Consider the following 17166-nt stretch of genomic DNA (forward strand, 5'->3'; position numbering starts at 1 on the left):
AGGAGTTGTAACTGTAGTTTGTACTGTTATGTTTGGTAATTAAAGGAATCTGATTGGTGTGTGTGTGTGTGTGTGTGTGTGTGTGTGTGTGTGTGTGTGTGTGTGTGTGTGTGTGTGTGTGTGTGTGAGAGGGTGTAGTGGGGGGATGGACCACTGGTGGTGGCGGCATGGATATGCACGTGTAGGCCATCACTTTAGGATTTGCTCCAATATTAAAGTGACAATTATACTATAAAGTATATTCACTTGTAGGTTATATGGGCGCAAAAACGAAAATGACAGTTACATCTAATATCGCATGTCAGTTCTCAGCTCAGATGAAAAATGACTATTTTGACACGACCTTTAAATATAATTACCCGTCTCCGCATATTGACGAAATTTTAAATATAATTGATGAAATATATTACATCAGAAGTCCTGATATAATATGAACGTTATTTGTGTAACAGTGTATGTGTAATGGTACGGGTAGATTAACACAGATCAAGCCGCCCCTTTGATGGTGCTGTGAAATTCCGGATCCGGAAACAGGATTTCCGGCTAAATGAAGCTTTTATGTAGTTTATATTTCGTTCACGTAACTTCATCCGGTATGCAAGGTATCTGGACAAATAGAGTCCTGGATAAGCAGGTTTCCAGCAAATCTAAATACGTGGTGAGGAATAGCCCTCTAATCTTCGATGACTGAACGCTAATAAGTGATGCTCTTCAATACCACCCGGCGGACTGCAGCCTCAAAGTCAGATTTTACAGTAACTTCTAATAGCGAGGGATACGCAACCTCCGTCAAGATGCTCAGAGTTAAATGCCCTTATCTGCAGAAATATCTTCATTGGATTCGGCTTGCAGCAGTATTTAATTTTTTGGTCAAAAATTTATCCGAAATATTTTTATTTGAGGAGATACCGAGTCTGATCTGCTGTTGACGAAACACTCATTCGCATTCGGTGAGCGTACATTTCATATTTTAGATGAATGAATGTATTATTGTGCACAAATGTAAGCCATTCTTTGTAATATCTGTCTCTGAAAACGTCCAAATTATTCACAACCGTGTGTGATGGATGTACATAATTTTTACAAATGACTTACTCCCAGTCTATAAGGGTCTGTTTAGGTGTAATTGATCAAGTTGTGTTTGTCAACCGCTATAATACTGTCGTCAATGTCACTATGTATTTTCATATACCAACAAAGCTGGTGAAAATAACAGACAGCAGCGAAAGGATCCCCTGACACTGTGTGGGTGATAACTTTATTCACTTATGCTGTAAAGGTTGCCAGTTATTAAAAGTTGACACAGAAAACCCGAATAGTCGCCTTACATCTAAAAAAGACCTTTTCGCTTCTTATCGAACCTCATCTGTCAAGGCTGACGCCATATTAGGCCTTACTCTCCTGCAAGAAAAGACACACAATATAAAACCAACATCAAACAGATAATTGTGCGTGCAGGTCGAAAGAAATTAATGCGAACCTTTCCCTCCGCCACTCATCCCCCTGATGTGAAGCATTGAAGAGACGACTATCTGGGCCCGGTTGTTCAAAACTCGGTTATCTTTTAACCAGCCGTTAAGTACATTTAACCGACCGTTAACTAATAACAGAGGGTTATCTTGTTGTTCATAACTCTGTTAACTTTAAACAGGTTGTTAACGTGACGTAAAGTTAACACACCTAAGGACCGCCGATAACTTTTTAACAGTGTGGTTAGGTGAGTTGAGGTGAAATTGGTTTAACATCGTGCTTGAGAATATGTCGCTCATTGAATATGACGACGTGCGTGCATGTGTATGTGCGGCTGCTTGTACTAGCCTAGACTTAAGCTGGTTTTATAGTGCTAGCCCACTGAGATACCATGCCACAGTGAAGCATGAATACCCCACTCTGACACATTATACTGACTCCGAGCCGACCAGTCCTTGTTGTACCCAGAAATGCCGAGTGCCAGGCAGGGACCAACAAGTACCATATTTTAACGTCTTTTGGTATGACACGGTCGGGGATCGAACCCGCGACCCTCCGCTGTCCGGGCGGACACTCTAACCACTACACCACGGAGGCGGTCTAACAGTGTGGTTAACTCGCAAATGGCGTTCATGGCTAACACTGCTTTCATGAGGCCAAGAAAAGATAGGGTGTATCGTGGACTGGACTTCGATATTGTAAATTATTCTGACGAAGAGTTACTCCTGCTGCTACTGTAACTTACTCACTCACTCACTCACTCAATGATGTAAATATTTGTTACGTCAAAAGCGAAAAACACAAGCTATTGTCTGCCCTTGTCATTACAGAGCTCTCTCCCTTTCCGGGTACTCGATTCCTAGAAATAAGACTCGATTCCAGCTGTACCCGACCCGGATTCGAGTACCCGAGTACCCATCCCAGCCTTAGAATTCAGTGATGCATTTGTCGCCGCTAAATATGATGCAATTGGCGTCTCAATACAGGCCTTCGCGAAACGTGATTTTGTAAACACTAACCAATAGGGCGCAAAGTGCACATGGGCGTTCGTGTGAGTGTATTTCTGAAAACATCTGAACACGATTCCAGGTTTATCGGCAACGATTCAGAATTAGTAGAGATTTTATAAAAAAAACTTGATATCATTGATGATTAATATGCTATTTTTGAAGGTCAATACTTCGAGTAATTATCCGATTTTGGTTTGACATGTTTGATATAGCTAACGGCATGACTAACCATGTTTTGAACAACGCATATTTAACGTTCGGTTCCCTAACGGTCGGTTAAGGATTTAACCGGCCGTTAGAAGTTAACCGGCGGTTAAGATAACCGAGTATTGAACAACCGGGCCCAGGTGTACCTCTCGTGGCCATTTTGTGCCACTAGATACCGTCTAATCGATAGCGGTCCTTGCTGAAAGAATCAGCGTGTTGATTCACGTATATTTCCCAAAGCTTTCATAAATATATAACACATGAGAGTTAGGCTAATGTATGAAATATGTCTTAACACAATTACATGTAACTGGGACATATTCATAGAAATGTACGCATTATGAAAAACCTATATTCCTGAAAGTTTCTTTTACCGAATAAGTTATACGCAGATGCGTCATATTTTTACTTAAACCTTCTTCTTGTAGTCTAGGGCAAGGGTCGAGTGATGACGGATGCGATGTCACGCTGACGGGTCTCCACACTGGACAACATATTTGACCATGGGCGTGTTCTATACTCCAATATTTGAATATTGTTTTCATACAAATGCTTCTAATAAGACACGGACCGTCATATGACAATCCTACACGAATACCTCTTGCATTGAACTACTCCAATACAATGATCTCTTGAAAAATGACCTATACAAAGCTTACAAGCGAACGTTGCTACGAGTTTGTAGCATCCGAGGTAGATGTCGTTGTGTGTGAGGCTGACAGTGATGGTGTAGACACCGGGAAGCAGGAAGGCTGTGTACACGTTGAACGTTGCCACGGGGAGGCTGTAGTTGCCCTAGAAGTAAACACGACCTAGTGAGTTCAGGTGAAACAACGTTTCAGCTGTCGGTAGAATACCTAAACCAATGCTGATTGGGGACGTCTTTACCGCTTTTAAACTGACAACGCCATAATTGATTGATAAGGTATTGTAATCAATACATAATTCTATTGACTTAGGACAACATACGAATTATTTTGATAGTATTTTCGATAACAAGTAATATATGTAAATAAATACGTATCATTATACAAAAGAAACTTTGGAGACAATAAAAATAATCAGAGGCATCCATCCACTTTACAATGCAACATCACCTTCGCCCATTCTATTGTCAGCCAGTGAGGCATCAGTAAAGTCTTTGAACGGCATTTAAAAGTGATACACATGAAGGCTTTTGGGATTCAGTCGTCAGTAAGGGGGCGGGGCCGGACGTATTTTCTTATTTGGAAACATGAACGCAAACAAAAGTTCCTTTGTTAGCCAAAGAAAATCCTACGGAATCACTCCTATTATGCATTTGACATTATAAATTCAGTTAGTACTACATTCTGATGCATATTGTTGGAAGTCTTGGGACATTAACCTATTTTGCCGAATTATCACTTTATTATGATGGAGGGTTTTCACTTAACTACACTTTATTCTCAATGGACCACCTATGGTGGTATAAGAGTACATATCACACACATCAATTATTACACAGTCAAAATGGCGGCGGAGTATAACAATATATTGTAGAAATTCAGTTGTTGGTATAACATGTCTATTATCTAACTTTTGTTATAGTAGAACAGATAACATTTACGCTAGGTTTTTTAAAACAGTATTATCTAAAGTAGCAAACAGGATTCTATAAGATACATATTTGAGTGTTTGAACAATTTGGTTGATACAAATTTTCTTCTACATTCATGACAAGCAGGACAGCGAAATATATATTGGAACTCGTCTGCAACTGCTGGCGAGTCACATACTTGCACTGCAGGGAGTTACTTACCGCTTTGAAGGGGGCATTTACACGGCACATTAGCAGTTCCAAATTCCTGGGGACACTCGACATCTTTGAGGATGGTGCACAGGTCGTCGTAGACGCAGCTACCAACATTCCCTACACACGGTAGTGGTACATCCTGGTTATTAACTCTCTCAGACATCTGAACGACAGCCTACGGAAGTACAAAAAAATATAGTTTTACCACTGTACGTATAAATGACGGTGATATTGGAATTATTCTTTGAGATTATGGACAACTTACTTAATGTATACAATTTCCTTGGTTTCATTATATTGAGAATGTTTATGGTTTAATTTTAAGTAACAACGCGAGAAATTTGAGAATTGCTGCTAGGATTTGTTTGTTTATTTGCCGCACTTCTCCAGCTATGTGGCGGGAGTCTGTAAATAATTGAGTCTGGACCAACATCATGAACATCGATCTACACATTTGGGATACGATGACATGTGTCTTTTACGACCAGCTGAAGACTGAAGACAATGTTAAACCGGATCTTCAAGGGTATAAAATTGCTGCTGGGAAGTAAAGAGTTGTGTTCTCCTGATCGCATTGTTGTGCTTTTAGTTCATAACCAAATGTCGACATCTCGAGATACAGAAATCATATATGCAGCGAAAAGGTAAGCCGTTGATGCTGATTGGCTAATTTTCGAGATACAGAAATCATATATGCGGTGAAAATGTAAGCCATTGATGCTGCTTGGCTGATTAGAAACTTGACCTGACGCAAGAATATTGGTCTTTAGCAACCCATGCTTGTCGTAAGAGGCGACGAACGAGATTGGGTGGTCAGGCTTGCTGACTTGGTTGACACATGTCATCGGTTCCCAACTGCGTAGATCGATGCTCATGCTGTTGATCACTGGATTGTCTGGTCCAGACTAGATGATGTACATATAGCTGGAATATTGCTGAGTGCAGCGCAAACCTAAACTCACTCACTCACTCACTTATACGTGTCACGCAGGGTGGTACAATATCTGTGTCATACGTCTTTACTCACTCCATACGTACCTTGAGGTTGTCTGGTACGTCTTTCTTGAGTTCAGCTTCGAAGGACAAATTGAACGTCCCAGGAAAGACAAGCGGGTCGGGGGAAAAGACCAGGTTTGTGACGATGAAGTTCTCGCCAGATACATTTCCACAGTTCTCAAACTTATACTCTGACAGCTTCGTTACCTCCTGTAAATCAAATGTGAAATACGTTTCAAAGCTAAAGTTATTCCTTTCATCGATGACGGTCACTGTTTATCGGTAAAACGGATGACACTGCTTATCGGTAAAACGGATTACACTGTTTATCGGCAAAACGGATGACACTGTTTATCGGCAAAACGGATTACACAGTTTATCGGCAAAACGGATTGCACTGTTTATCGGTAAAACGGATTACACAGTTTATCGGCAAAACGGATGACACTGTTTTTCGGCAAAACGGATGACACTGTTTATCGGTAAAACGGATTACACTCGTTTATCGGCAAAACGGATTACGGTTTATCGGCAAAACGGATTACACTGCTTATCGGTAAAACGGATTACACTGTTTATCGGCAAAACGGATGACACTGCTTATCGGTAAAACGGATTACACTGTTTATCAGCAAAACGGATGACACTGTTTTTCGGCAAAACGGATGACACTTTTATCGGCAAAACGGATTACACAGTTTATCGGCAAAACGGATTACACAGTTTATCGGCAAAACGGATTGCACTGTTTATCATTAAAACGGATTACACAGTTTATCGGCAAAACGGATGACACTGTTTTTCGGCAAAACGGATGACACTGTTTATCGGCAAAACGGATGACACTGTTTTCGGCAAAAACGGATGACACTGTTTATCAAAGCAAAACGGATTTACACAGTTTATCGGCAAAACGGATTACACAATTTATCGGTAAAACGGATTACACTGTTTATCGGCAAAACGGATGACACTGCTTATCGGTAAAACGGATTACACTGTTTATCGGCGATTACACTGTTTAAAACGGATGACACTGTTTTTCGGCAAAACGGATGACACTGTTTTCGGCAAAACGGATTACACAGTTTATCGGCAAAACGGATTACACTGTTTATCGGCAAAACGGATGACACTGCTTATCGGTAAAACGGATTACACTGTTTATCAGCAAAACGGATGACACTGTTTTTCGGCAAAACGGATGACACTTTATCGGCAAAACGGATTACACAGTTTATCGGCAAAACGGATTACACAGTTTATCGGCAAAACGGATTGCACTGTTTATCATTAAAACGGATTACAACTGTTTATCGGCAAAACGGATGACACTGCTTATCGGTAAAACGGATTACACTGTTTATCGGCAAAACGGATGACACTGTTTTTCGGCAAAACGGATGACACTGTTTATCGGCAAAACGGATTACACAGTATTATCGGCAAAACGGATTACACAATTTATCGGTAAAACGGATTACACTGTTTATCGGCAAAACGGATGACACTGTTTATCGGCAAAACGGATTACACTGTTTATCGGCAAAACGGATTACAAGCTGAACGTAAGAAAGTAAGTAAGTATATGGAATGTCATATTTCAGCATTCTTCACAAATTAAATCCATGGATGCCAACGTCCGGTAGTGAAAGCGTAAGAAGCATTGATCACAGTTGAAGATCATGAAAAACAAACAAGGATGGATAAGGAAGGTCAATGTGTAACTGTAACCTTTAACCTATTCAAAGAAGCTGTAATTTCATTCATTGCAACCTCAAGTAAATCAATATGTTATTGACGTTATACCATCATCATCGTCGTCGTTATTGTCATAATAATCCATATTAAAATATATAAAGAAGCAACTTTACTATCGTCATAGATTTATTTATAATTAATACCACAACAGGTATATGACTGTAAACCAATATTAGCATGACGGTTTCCCTGCTGAAGTGGGAAAGCTTTCAGTATAATGGACAATGGGTACACACATCTAAAGCCGCCCAAGTTCAATGGCGTCATTTTAATAGCATGTAGCACCACAAGAAAATACTATCCGGCGCACACAAAAAGTTAGTCGACTGATGATGCCACGTGGCATACATCGCCATTCTTCTTGGGGAGTCTGGATCAGTTTTTGTATGTTGACTGGAGGATATGACATAGTATATCTGGCGACAGTGCTGTGCTGTCAATGCCTGGTCAGAGAGTCCTAATTCCTTGATCCCGGAGTCGCCTGGACATATACCCCATATGATGCGTCGCTGATGACGTCATTGTCAGGAATCGATTGGTGAGATATAATATATGATTTGTGAACTTACTTCATTTTCGAATGCATTTATTAACTGCAGAAAATTTCTTTGATGTTTGTTGGTTTCAGTTCTGTTACGGTGAGTGAGTGAGTTTGGATTTACGCCGCCTTTAGCAATATTCCAGCAACATCACGGCTGGGACACCCGAAATGGGCTTCACACATTGTACCCATGTGGGGAATCGATCTGATTCCAGATTTCAAATTTGAAACCAACAGGTAACAGTCGTCAAGTTAAATTAACCAAAGGGGGTGGGATGATCCCTGTACAGTTAGATGATATTGGCCCAGCGCCCTTGTTCCACGCAGTTAAGGCACCCAGTTGGATTTCTCCCAGGAAGCCTAGAGAGTGTCACAATCCCCGATTTATGTTATCCCCGTGCCACCTTACTTTAAAGCTTAGATGCAACCAAAAAAAGAAACATAATTAAAACACAAATTATCATTTATTCATGACATATTATATACACTGCTGATTAAGAAAAACCAAATAAATTAATCAGAAACGTACATTCACAAATCAAAAGTGTAAATATTTTGTACTTGGGTTTACTTCCCTCGAAACGAAGCACCCGGGATACCGAACCCAGTCAGAGCGGGTTGGCGTGCACGTAAGTGTACCGAAGTCTTTCATTGGTTGGTTCATTTACTGATACACTCAGGGCTCTTTGTGTGTGTATGGAGATGTTGAGTTTTGTAAATACATGCTCATTTTTGGGTTTTTTGATAATTTGTTACTGTACGTCCATGCCGAAAGGTATCAGAATCTGCAAAGTTGTGTTTTGCGTTGCATGTAAGCTTTAATGCACAAACCCTCGTGAATTCTAGATTTTCCTCAGGGTCAGAAATCTGCCACCCAACTGGAACTCTGGAACTGGAACTCTGGAACTGGAACTATTCAATGTAAATGAGTTCTTCTTTGTTTCTCTTTTTGGGGACAAACTAAGACTCCTGAACACTGAACCTTCCGCATAACCCAGAGTGCCAGAGGGACAGTGCTCCTGGCAGCAGTATACTTTGTCAATGTCAGACATTGGGAGTCGCCAAACCGAGTACAACGTTTACGCTTGCACATTACAAAGAATTACATACTCATCATTTTCTATTCAGGGGGCGGTGGGGTAGCCTAGTGCTTAAAGTGTTAGCTTGTCACGCCGAAGACCCGGGCACATGGGTACAATGTGTGAAGCCCATTTCTGTTGTCCCAGCCGTGATATTGCTGGAATATTGCTTAAAGCGGCGTAAAACTAAACTCACTCACTCGCCGTAATAGAACTGAAACCAACAAACATCAAAGAAATTTGCTGCAGTTAGCAAATGTATTCGAAAATGAAGTAAGTTCACAAATCATATATATATATCTCCCCAGTTGATTCCTAACAATGACGTCATCAGCGACGCATCATATGGGGTATATGTCCAGGCGACTCCGGGGTCAAAGAATTAGGACTCTCAGACCTTACAGATGACAGGTATTGACAGCACAGCACTGTCGTCAGAGATACTATGTCATATCAGACTCCCCAAGAAGAATGGCGATGTATTCTGAGTCGCAACATGGACGAGCCTCTGAACAAAAACACAAGCATGACAAACAGTTTACCTGTATTATTGAAACCATCATTAAATATGATGCAAACCATCTGATGCCAGCTGTGAAAAAACAATTTTATTGTATTCATAAAGTAATATAATTACGAATCAACAGGTATACAGCTTTAAACATTCCTATAAAATTTGTGTTGATCAACGTGCAGTCACGCACTACCAGCTTAATTTGCAAGTTTACAAAACAATTGGAGGGACAGTTGCGGCGACTAAAATGTCGAAACAGCCATTGCGAAGACGTACCTCATACTTACGACTGGAATCAAGGAAATTCGATTGGGGCATCGGGTTAAACAGAAGCTTCTTGTGATCATATATTATTCCTTCGATAGCGAGGATGAATGTTAAAGTTATACAGCTTTGAACCGCTATGTCCGTCAACGACCTCATCTCGAATTGCTTCTGTCGATGTTTAAGCTGGGGGCCGCGGGAGAATTCATTATTAATATCAATGTCATTTACTCATATAATTGAAACGAACATTAATATGTGCTGGAATTGCTCTTTCGTGTTAGCAGGTGTAATCAATTCAGTTTCATACTTCAGCAGTTACATTCGAATATCAGCGAAATATTTTATAATCAAACTTAACGACAGTTATTGCCTGATGGTATAGATACAATTGATATAAAATAAACCCCTAGGGGCATACAAAATATATTTTTTCACATACGTACATTAACAACATCGTCATTTATTAAAATCTATATTCAGACGCCCACTCCACGTATTATCATAACACCTCACAGCTTCTGAAATTAATATTCCTAATCACTATTTTACTCTGTCACTGTAGCACAAACATGTCCAATATACCTTTGATAAAGTCCACGTAGATGGGTCTGAATATTGAATATGAACGTATAGGCCCCGTGTCGCTTTTGGATTCCCTCCAGTATCAAGGTGAGTGGCTTAAAAACATGTTCAAAGCGGCATGTTACACAACTCACACATACTCACTCTTTACCAGAGGGGTGTGTGATATAATGATATAAAGTACAGAGACGTAACGACTTTCCGAATTTCTATAGGGAAATGCTTTCATATATCAGAAGTACAGGTCAAAGTCTGTTATATCTGTTGTCAGTTCATCTGGAAATAAACACTTCCCCATGATGGCCTTTAAGTTAATTTCCCGTTTCCGCCTTTTGTACAGAGGACGTTACTTAGCCAGTCGTGTCATCCTCGTTGAACAGACCCCTCGAATGCCCGCTGGCAACCGCTGTGTGAGAGAGAGAGAGAGAGAGAGAGAGAGAGAGAGAGAGAGAGAGAGAGAGAGAGAGAGAGAGAGAGAGAGAGAGAGAGAGAGAGAGAGAGAGAGCACGCCAAAAGGGGATATTTGGTAACAGAATGGATTGGTTAAAAAAACTGCATGTAAAACAACACGATAGAATCCTGGCCAGTACCATATCCACCACCCATTGCTCCTGTGTACCAGCAATCGTTCACGCTTCAATTCGGTACACGATAAGAGAAGTAACATGGTTGAAACCATTGCTCATCGCGGATAGCGGAAGAGGTTGTTATTGTCTTATTGAGGAATTCCTCGGGAAAATAAATTCACAATTCCCCAATCTATTTCTATTAGTCATTGCTGTAGATATACTTCCGACGCATAGTTTATTGTAACATTTGGTCTCGCTAATGTTCCTTTGATGATTCAACCTCCGCTTTATGTCGACAAAACGCTCAGCTCATTGGTAAAATTAACGAGAGTATTGTATACTCGTTTCATTTATCATCAATACTGTCGAATGTGTTACATTTATGTCAGCTAACATGACTGGTTGACAGGTGCACATTTAATGTTTCGTGAGATAATCATTAAAACAGCTTTATTGGTTTTTGAGTGTTGTCGTACACCGCAGTCATTTGTAATGGCCTTGGTAAGTGTATGATGTTGTACACCGCAGTCATTTGTAATGGCCTTGGTAAGTGTATGATGTTGTACACCGCAGTCATTTGTAGTGGCCTTGGTAAGTGTATGATGTTGTACAACGCAGTCATTTGTAATGGCCTTGGTAAGTGTATGATGTTGTACACCGCAGTCATTTTATAATGGCCTTGGTAAGTGAATGATGTTGTACAACGCAGTCATTTGTAATGGCCTTGGTAATGAATGATGTTGTACACCCGCAGTCATTTGTAATGGCCTTGGTAAGGTAAGTGTATGATGTTGTACAACGCAGTCATTTGTAATGTAATGTTGCCTTGGTAAGTGTATGAATGATGTTGTACAACGCAGTCATTTGTAATGGCCTTGGTAAGTGTATGATGTTGTACACCGCAGTCATTTGTAATTTGTAATGACCTTGTATGATGATGTTGTACACCGCAGTCATTTGTAATGACCTTGTAAGTAAAGATGACCAGTACACCGCAGTCATTTGTAATGATGGCCATTGTACAACGCAGTCATTTGTAATGGCCTTGGTAAGTGTATGAAGATGTCATTTGTAATGGCCTTGGTAAGTGAATGATGTCATTTTATTTGTGAATGATGTCATTTGTAATGGCCTTGGTACGATGACCTTGGTAAGTGTATGATGTTGTACAACGCAGTCATTTGTACAATGTTGTACAACGCAGTCATTAGTGATGCCTTGGTAAGTGTATGATGTTGTACAACGCAGTCATTTGTAATGATGACCTTGGTAAGGTGATGTTGTACAAGTGTAATGATGTTGTAACCGCAGTCATTTGTAATGATGACCTTGGTAAGTGTATGATGTTGTACAACGCAGTCATTTGTAATGGCCTTGGTAAGTGTATGATGTTGTACACCGCAGTCATTTGTAATGGCCTTGGTAAGTGTATGATGTTGTACAACGCAGTCATTTGTAATGGCCTTGGTAAGTGTATGATGTTGTACAACGCAGTCATTTGTAATGGCCTTGGTAAGTGTATGATGTTGTACAACGCAGTCATGTTGTAACGCAGGCCATTTGTTGGTAAGTGTATGATGTTGTACAACGCAGTCATTTGTAATGGCCTTGGTAAGTGTATGATGTTGTACAACGCAGTCATTTGTAATGGCCTTGGTAAGTGTATGATGTTGTACAACGCAGTCATTTGTAATGGCCTTGGTAAGTGTATGATGTTGTACACCGCAGTCATTTGTAATGGCCTTGGTAAGTGTATGATGTTGTACATCGCAGTCATTTGTAATGATGACCTTGGTAAGAGAATGATGTTGTACACCGCAGTCATTTGTAATGATGACCTTGGTAAGTGTATGATGTTGTACAACGCAGTCATTTGTAATGGCCTTGGTAAGTGTATGATGTTGTACACCGCAGTCATTTGTAATGATGACCTTGGTAAGTGTATGATGTTGTACACCGCAGTCATTTTGTAATGGCCTTGGTAAGTGTATGATGTTGTACACCGCAGTCATTTGTAATGATGACCTTGGTAAGAGAATGATGTTGTACACCGCAGTCATTTGTAATGACCTTGGTAAGCGAATGATGACGTTCTACACAATAGTCATTTGTAATGAATTTGCTAAGGTAGAAATCTAATGTCTTCACTTGTTATAGTCGTTGATATATTTACGTCGCCATTGTGACCTAACTATACAACAGTGTTGTGGATCTCGCCTTTGACAGGTGCTTTCTCCTGTGTTGAGACATCCCTACATTGTTGATCAAACGTGTGGTGGCCTGCCCAGTTGTTGTCAGATTCAGAGTGTGGACCTTGCACTGTGGATACTGCTTGTGTAACATGAGTTCAAGGCTATAACACTGAAATAGATGTTTCAGGTAATATCAGGTGGTACATAAACTGGCAGTTAACGACTCACCTTTAGCCGGAAATAAATGTCTACTTACAATGCATTACCATACAAGACCGGCGAGTGCAACTTTGCAAACTGCTACACGCCTAGCCTTGCTCCAAGGTTGTACTGAATGCTGAGCTCATGGATGTATAGTAATTCAACCCTCCAGAGAGGCAAGTCTAGACGCGCGGACCGCACAAGGGCGCCTCTCTGTTATGCCAGCCTGCAAGAGGAATATCTATATTTTTTAGAAATTAAGTTAACCTATTAGTTATTACCTCAGAGACTTGTGCAAGTCTACAGCACGCCATGCTCGTGCCGTTATATTCATATAATCGTTGGAAGAACAACCTAATACTGCCAATGCAGGCTTCCCCAGATAAAACCATTAAACCAAGAAACACATTTTGTTGGGATTAAACAAATATTACTTCAGGATGCGTTGTGCATGACTTACCAATTAATGCTTACGTAACACGTTATCTTTCGAGTAATACACTCTAAGTAAAGTACAAATTCCAGAACTTTTGGGAGGTGTGTCTCAGCCGGGAATCGAGCCGACCCTCTCAGAGTTCGGCACCAAATCACCAGCCCCCAAAGTCAGCGATAGAGACTCGGGGGACCATAAAATGGAAGTCCGACAACAAATATACCATCTTACATTGGAGCACTCTCTACAGAGCACCGTGTATTCATCATCGGTTATGTTGACTAACTACTAAAAGTACTGTCGGAAATGCTAGAAAAATGCTTTTTGACTTATATTTAAAATTCAGAGGTATTACAGTTACTTAAATAACAAATATCACTTCAAGAAACATCTACCTAATGTAGACCGAGGGAATAAATTTTGAGACATGCTCTAAAATGTGTTTTTACTGATGAAAATACCAAAAACTTAGAAAAATAAGGGGGTAGTGGGACGTTATTTGAAACAAACATTAACTGCCTGTGTTACGTCATCAGCATGCACGGTATCGACAGGTGAAATTGACACGTGAGCACACGCTCGGGCGAGGGGTCATCTCAATAGATGTTTTCTGCAAAATGTTGAATATGTGTACGTATAGTATACGTATCAGTTATATAAGGGATCATTTGTGCATGTGTGTTTGTTTTGAAATAAACATACGAATTACTGTACATTGGAAAGAATCCTATCACTTGTGTTATCTTATCGATTGATTGTAGAAATGTGCAACGTTTTAATAAATGTTTTGCATGTCAACAGTTTATTTCAATGAAAAAATATGGATGTAATTCGGTCAGTTTAATCTAGTTGTGAACATTGGCCACAGATTTAACGAAGTCACTGGTGTAGCTTCTTTAGAATATATATATTTTTCTTCTCATAAAGTTTGTAGACCGCCCGTCTAAGCACTCCCTTGTCAAAGTTGTCAAGGATGGTTTTACGTCCCGGTTTTGCATTTGAGACGGTCCCTGTCTTGTCTGATTTGTTTACAATATTGTAAACTTGTTGGTAAGACATGCCAACAGCTCTACACGTTCTGTAATTAACCCTTTCTAAACTAATGAAAGGTTTACCTCTGTCGTTTTTAAGCAGAAAAAAAACTATAAACCTTTGCAACAATCGACTGCAAATCGTTGGCCATAGTGGACGCTGTGATAAAGATGTGCATGCATGACGGGAAACTTATTTATCAAGACTTAACATTTATATTAATATTTCTTCAATAAAGAAAACGATAATTAAGTAAAGTAACACAAACATTCAACATTTATTTGTTTAGGAAAAACGTTAATTCATATTTTTTACACCACCTGTATTATTAGCATAAATGTAAAGACTATTTCAGATTTCTGTTGTTGAACTGAAAAAATCTTAAGTTGCTGTTTTGGTACCAAATTCTCTCCTGTAAACTGCCCTTTAAATGCATCGGAATGTTAAATCGATTGAAATAAAAATTAGGTAGACAATAGGCGAGTTGATATATTGACAACATAGTATATTTATCACCTTTGTAAAGATATTAAGGCTAAAAAGCATTTTTCTAGCCTTTCCGACAGTGCTTTAGTATACTCCCTGACTGAGAGTGAGTCTCATCGATGACGCTGGTGACAATGTACGTTTTCTAGATCTCGTACATCTATTCGTGACTTTTCTATCGGGATATATGGCGCATAAGAATTAATTATATCAGTTAATGTATCCTAAACAATGTTCTCCAAATCATAACGCGAACCTAACGCGACACTGGGTCCCGATCCAGAAAGCGTTCGTAGCGCTACGACATTCGTAAGCCTACGAACTTCGTAAGCCTATGATAAACTATAGAGTTACGACAATGAAAATGGAACAGTGTAATCATCAGGTGAACTTTGATTGAGAAATCTGCAGTCTTTCTCCACACAGGTCGAACTGTGGCCAAGGCCGGAGATACGAGTTATATGATACAGTGATACCTATTATACTTGATAACATGTACTGTATTTTCTCTAATAAGCGTTCCCACACTTCCAAAGAAATTTCCAAACGACGGGGGTAATACAGGCAGCCTCAAATCAAACCCTTAAAACAATCCAGACAGTAATCATGGCTTAGATTCATCTCTGGTTAAACTCTCCTCATCCCAACTCACTCGTTCGTGTAAAACTAACAAAGGTGAAAATCCTGCCTGATCATATTGTTAGTGCTGATCTATGGAGGCTCTATAACTGAATAGATAGAGAACTATATGATAATAATAACATAACAGGGGTGGATGCAGCTTCTTGAGAAAGGGGGGGGGTTGCACAGTTCATTTTCAACCGTTTTCACGAGAGTTTCAATGGTCATTTGATAAACTTTCAGGACAAAAGGAGGGGTGGGGTGGGGTGAGGTTGGGGTTGGCTGTGCACCCCTTTGGATCCGCCTATGCATAACGTTAAATGTACATATTCATGTGTCACCTCAAAACGTATTGTAACGTGAAATCATTTATGTAACTGAAAATAAAAACGGAACGTTGATTACTTGAATGTAAACGTGCATGTTTAACGTAGGTGTGTTATTTGTGGGTATGTGGGTGAGTGGGAAGGTGTGGTGTGCGTACTGATTGAATCACACGAGTCCCGTCCCCTCCAGTACCCTCAACCGTCGCCTATACTGGTTTCCATATTTAATACTCACGGGCTATATTTACTGTTTCATAAATCGGGGCGGTGGGGTAGTCTAGTGGTTAAAGCGTTGGCTCGTCACGCCGAAGACCCGGGTTCGAATCCCCACGGAACAAAATGAGTTCATCGCTTCGATCTCATACTTACTGGTCTGTCAATGTCATAGTGAGTGAGTGAGTTTAGTTTTACGCCGCACTCAGCAATATTCCAGTCTGTAAATAATCGAGTCTGGACCAGATAATCCAGTGATCAACAGCATGAGCATCGATCTGCGCAAATGGGAACCGATGACATGTGTCAGCCAAGCCAGCGAGCCTGACCACTCGATCCCGTTAGTCGCCTCTTACGACAAGCATGGGTTACTGAAGGTTCATTCTAGCCCGGACCTTCACGGGTTGTCAATGTCATAGATCGTATGGAGGGTATCTATACCCTGAGATAAACATATCCAAGACAGCCCATGCAAGTCTTGAATATGTGGCAAGTCTAGCTAGATTACCACAGACGAAAGTCTCTGTTCGCCTTTCATTATATTTATTAACGGTACCGTTTTTGTTGTAAACTGTTCATTTCAGAGACGATATGCTAGTCTACCTGTAAACACACATGACAAAATACCAACGAACATGGGGAAAATTTCGCAATACCTTAGCAATCGATTGTAACAAGGAAAACCCATAATTCGTCCGGTGTTCACGAGGAACCTGATTTGGCCGCATTTCATTGTGATACGGAAATACAAAGCATTACTTGATCTTGGTCACCGGGTATTAACAGCAGACCATGCATCGATTAGATATTTATAACCGATAAAGCCGGCATCGAAGCTCGGTGAACACGCCTCGCAATCATTCGAGGCTTTTGTAATGTGTCTGTTGCCTTG

The 17166-nt window shown here is 40.2% G+C and overlaps 1 protein-coding gene across 2 annotated transcripts; it reads right to left on the minus strand.

The window, feature by feature from the left end:
- Positions 1 to 1225: 1225 nt before the first annotated feature.
- LOC124281634 (ganglioside GM2 activator-like) lies at positions 1226 to 9759 on the minus strand. 2 transcript variants are annotated; one of them, XR_006899949.1, is made up of 5 exons: positions 9629 to 9759; positions 5500 to 5667; positions 4468 to 4636; positions 3097 to 3482; positions 1226 to 1401 (listed from the first exon to the last, which is right to left on the minus strand). XR_006899949.1 is itself a non-coding variant. In XM_046717568.1 (5 exons), the coding sequence occupies exons 1-5, from the start codon at positions 9668 to 9670 to the stop codon at positions 1353 to 1355; spliced, it is 564 nt and encodes a 187-aa protein (XP_046573524.1). In that variant the 5' UTR covers positions 9671 to 9759; the 3' UTR covers positions 1226 to 1352. The 2 variants fall into 2 exon arrangements, 1 of the variants encoding a protein (XP_046573524.1); XM_046717568.1 differs by having other exon boundaries at positions 3347 to 3482.
- Between the last annotated feature and the right edge of the window lie 7407 nt (positions 9760 to 17166).

This window comes from Haliotis rubra, unplaced genomic scaffold, assembly GCF_003918875.1.
Source record: "Haliotis rubra isolate DU_JTF1 unplaced genomic scaffold, ASM391887v1 Scf286, whole genome shotgun sequence".
Lineage (NCBI taxonomy): Eukaryota > Metazoa > Mollusca > Gastropoda > Lepetellida > Haliotidae > Haliotis > Haliotis rubra.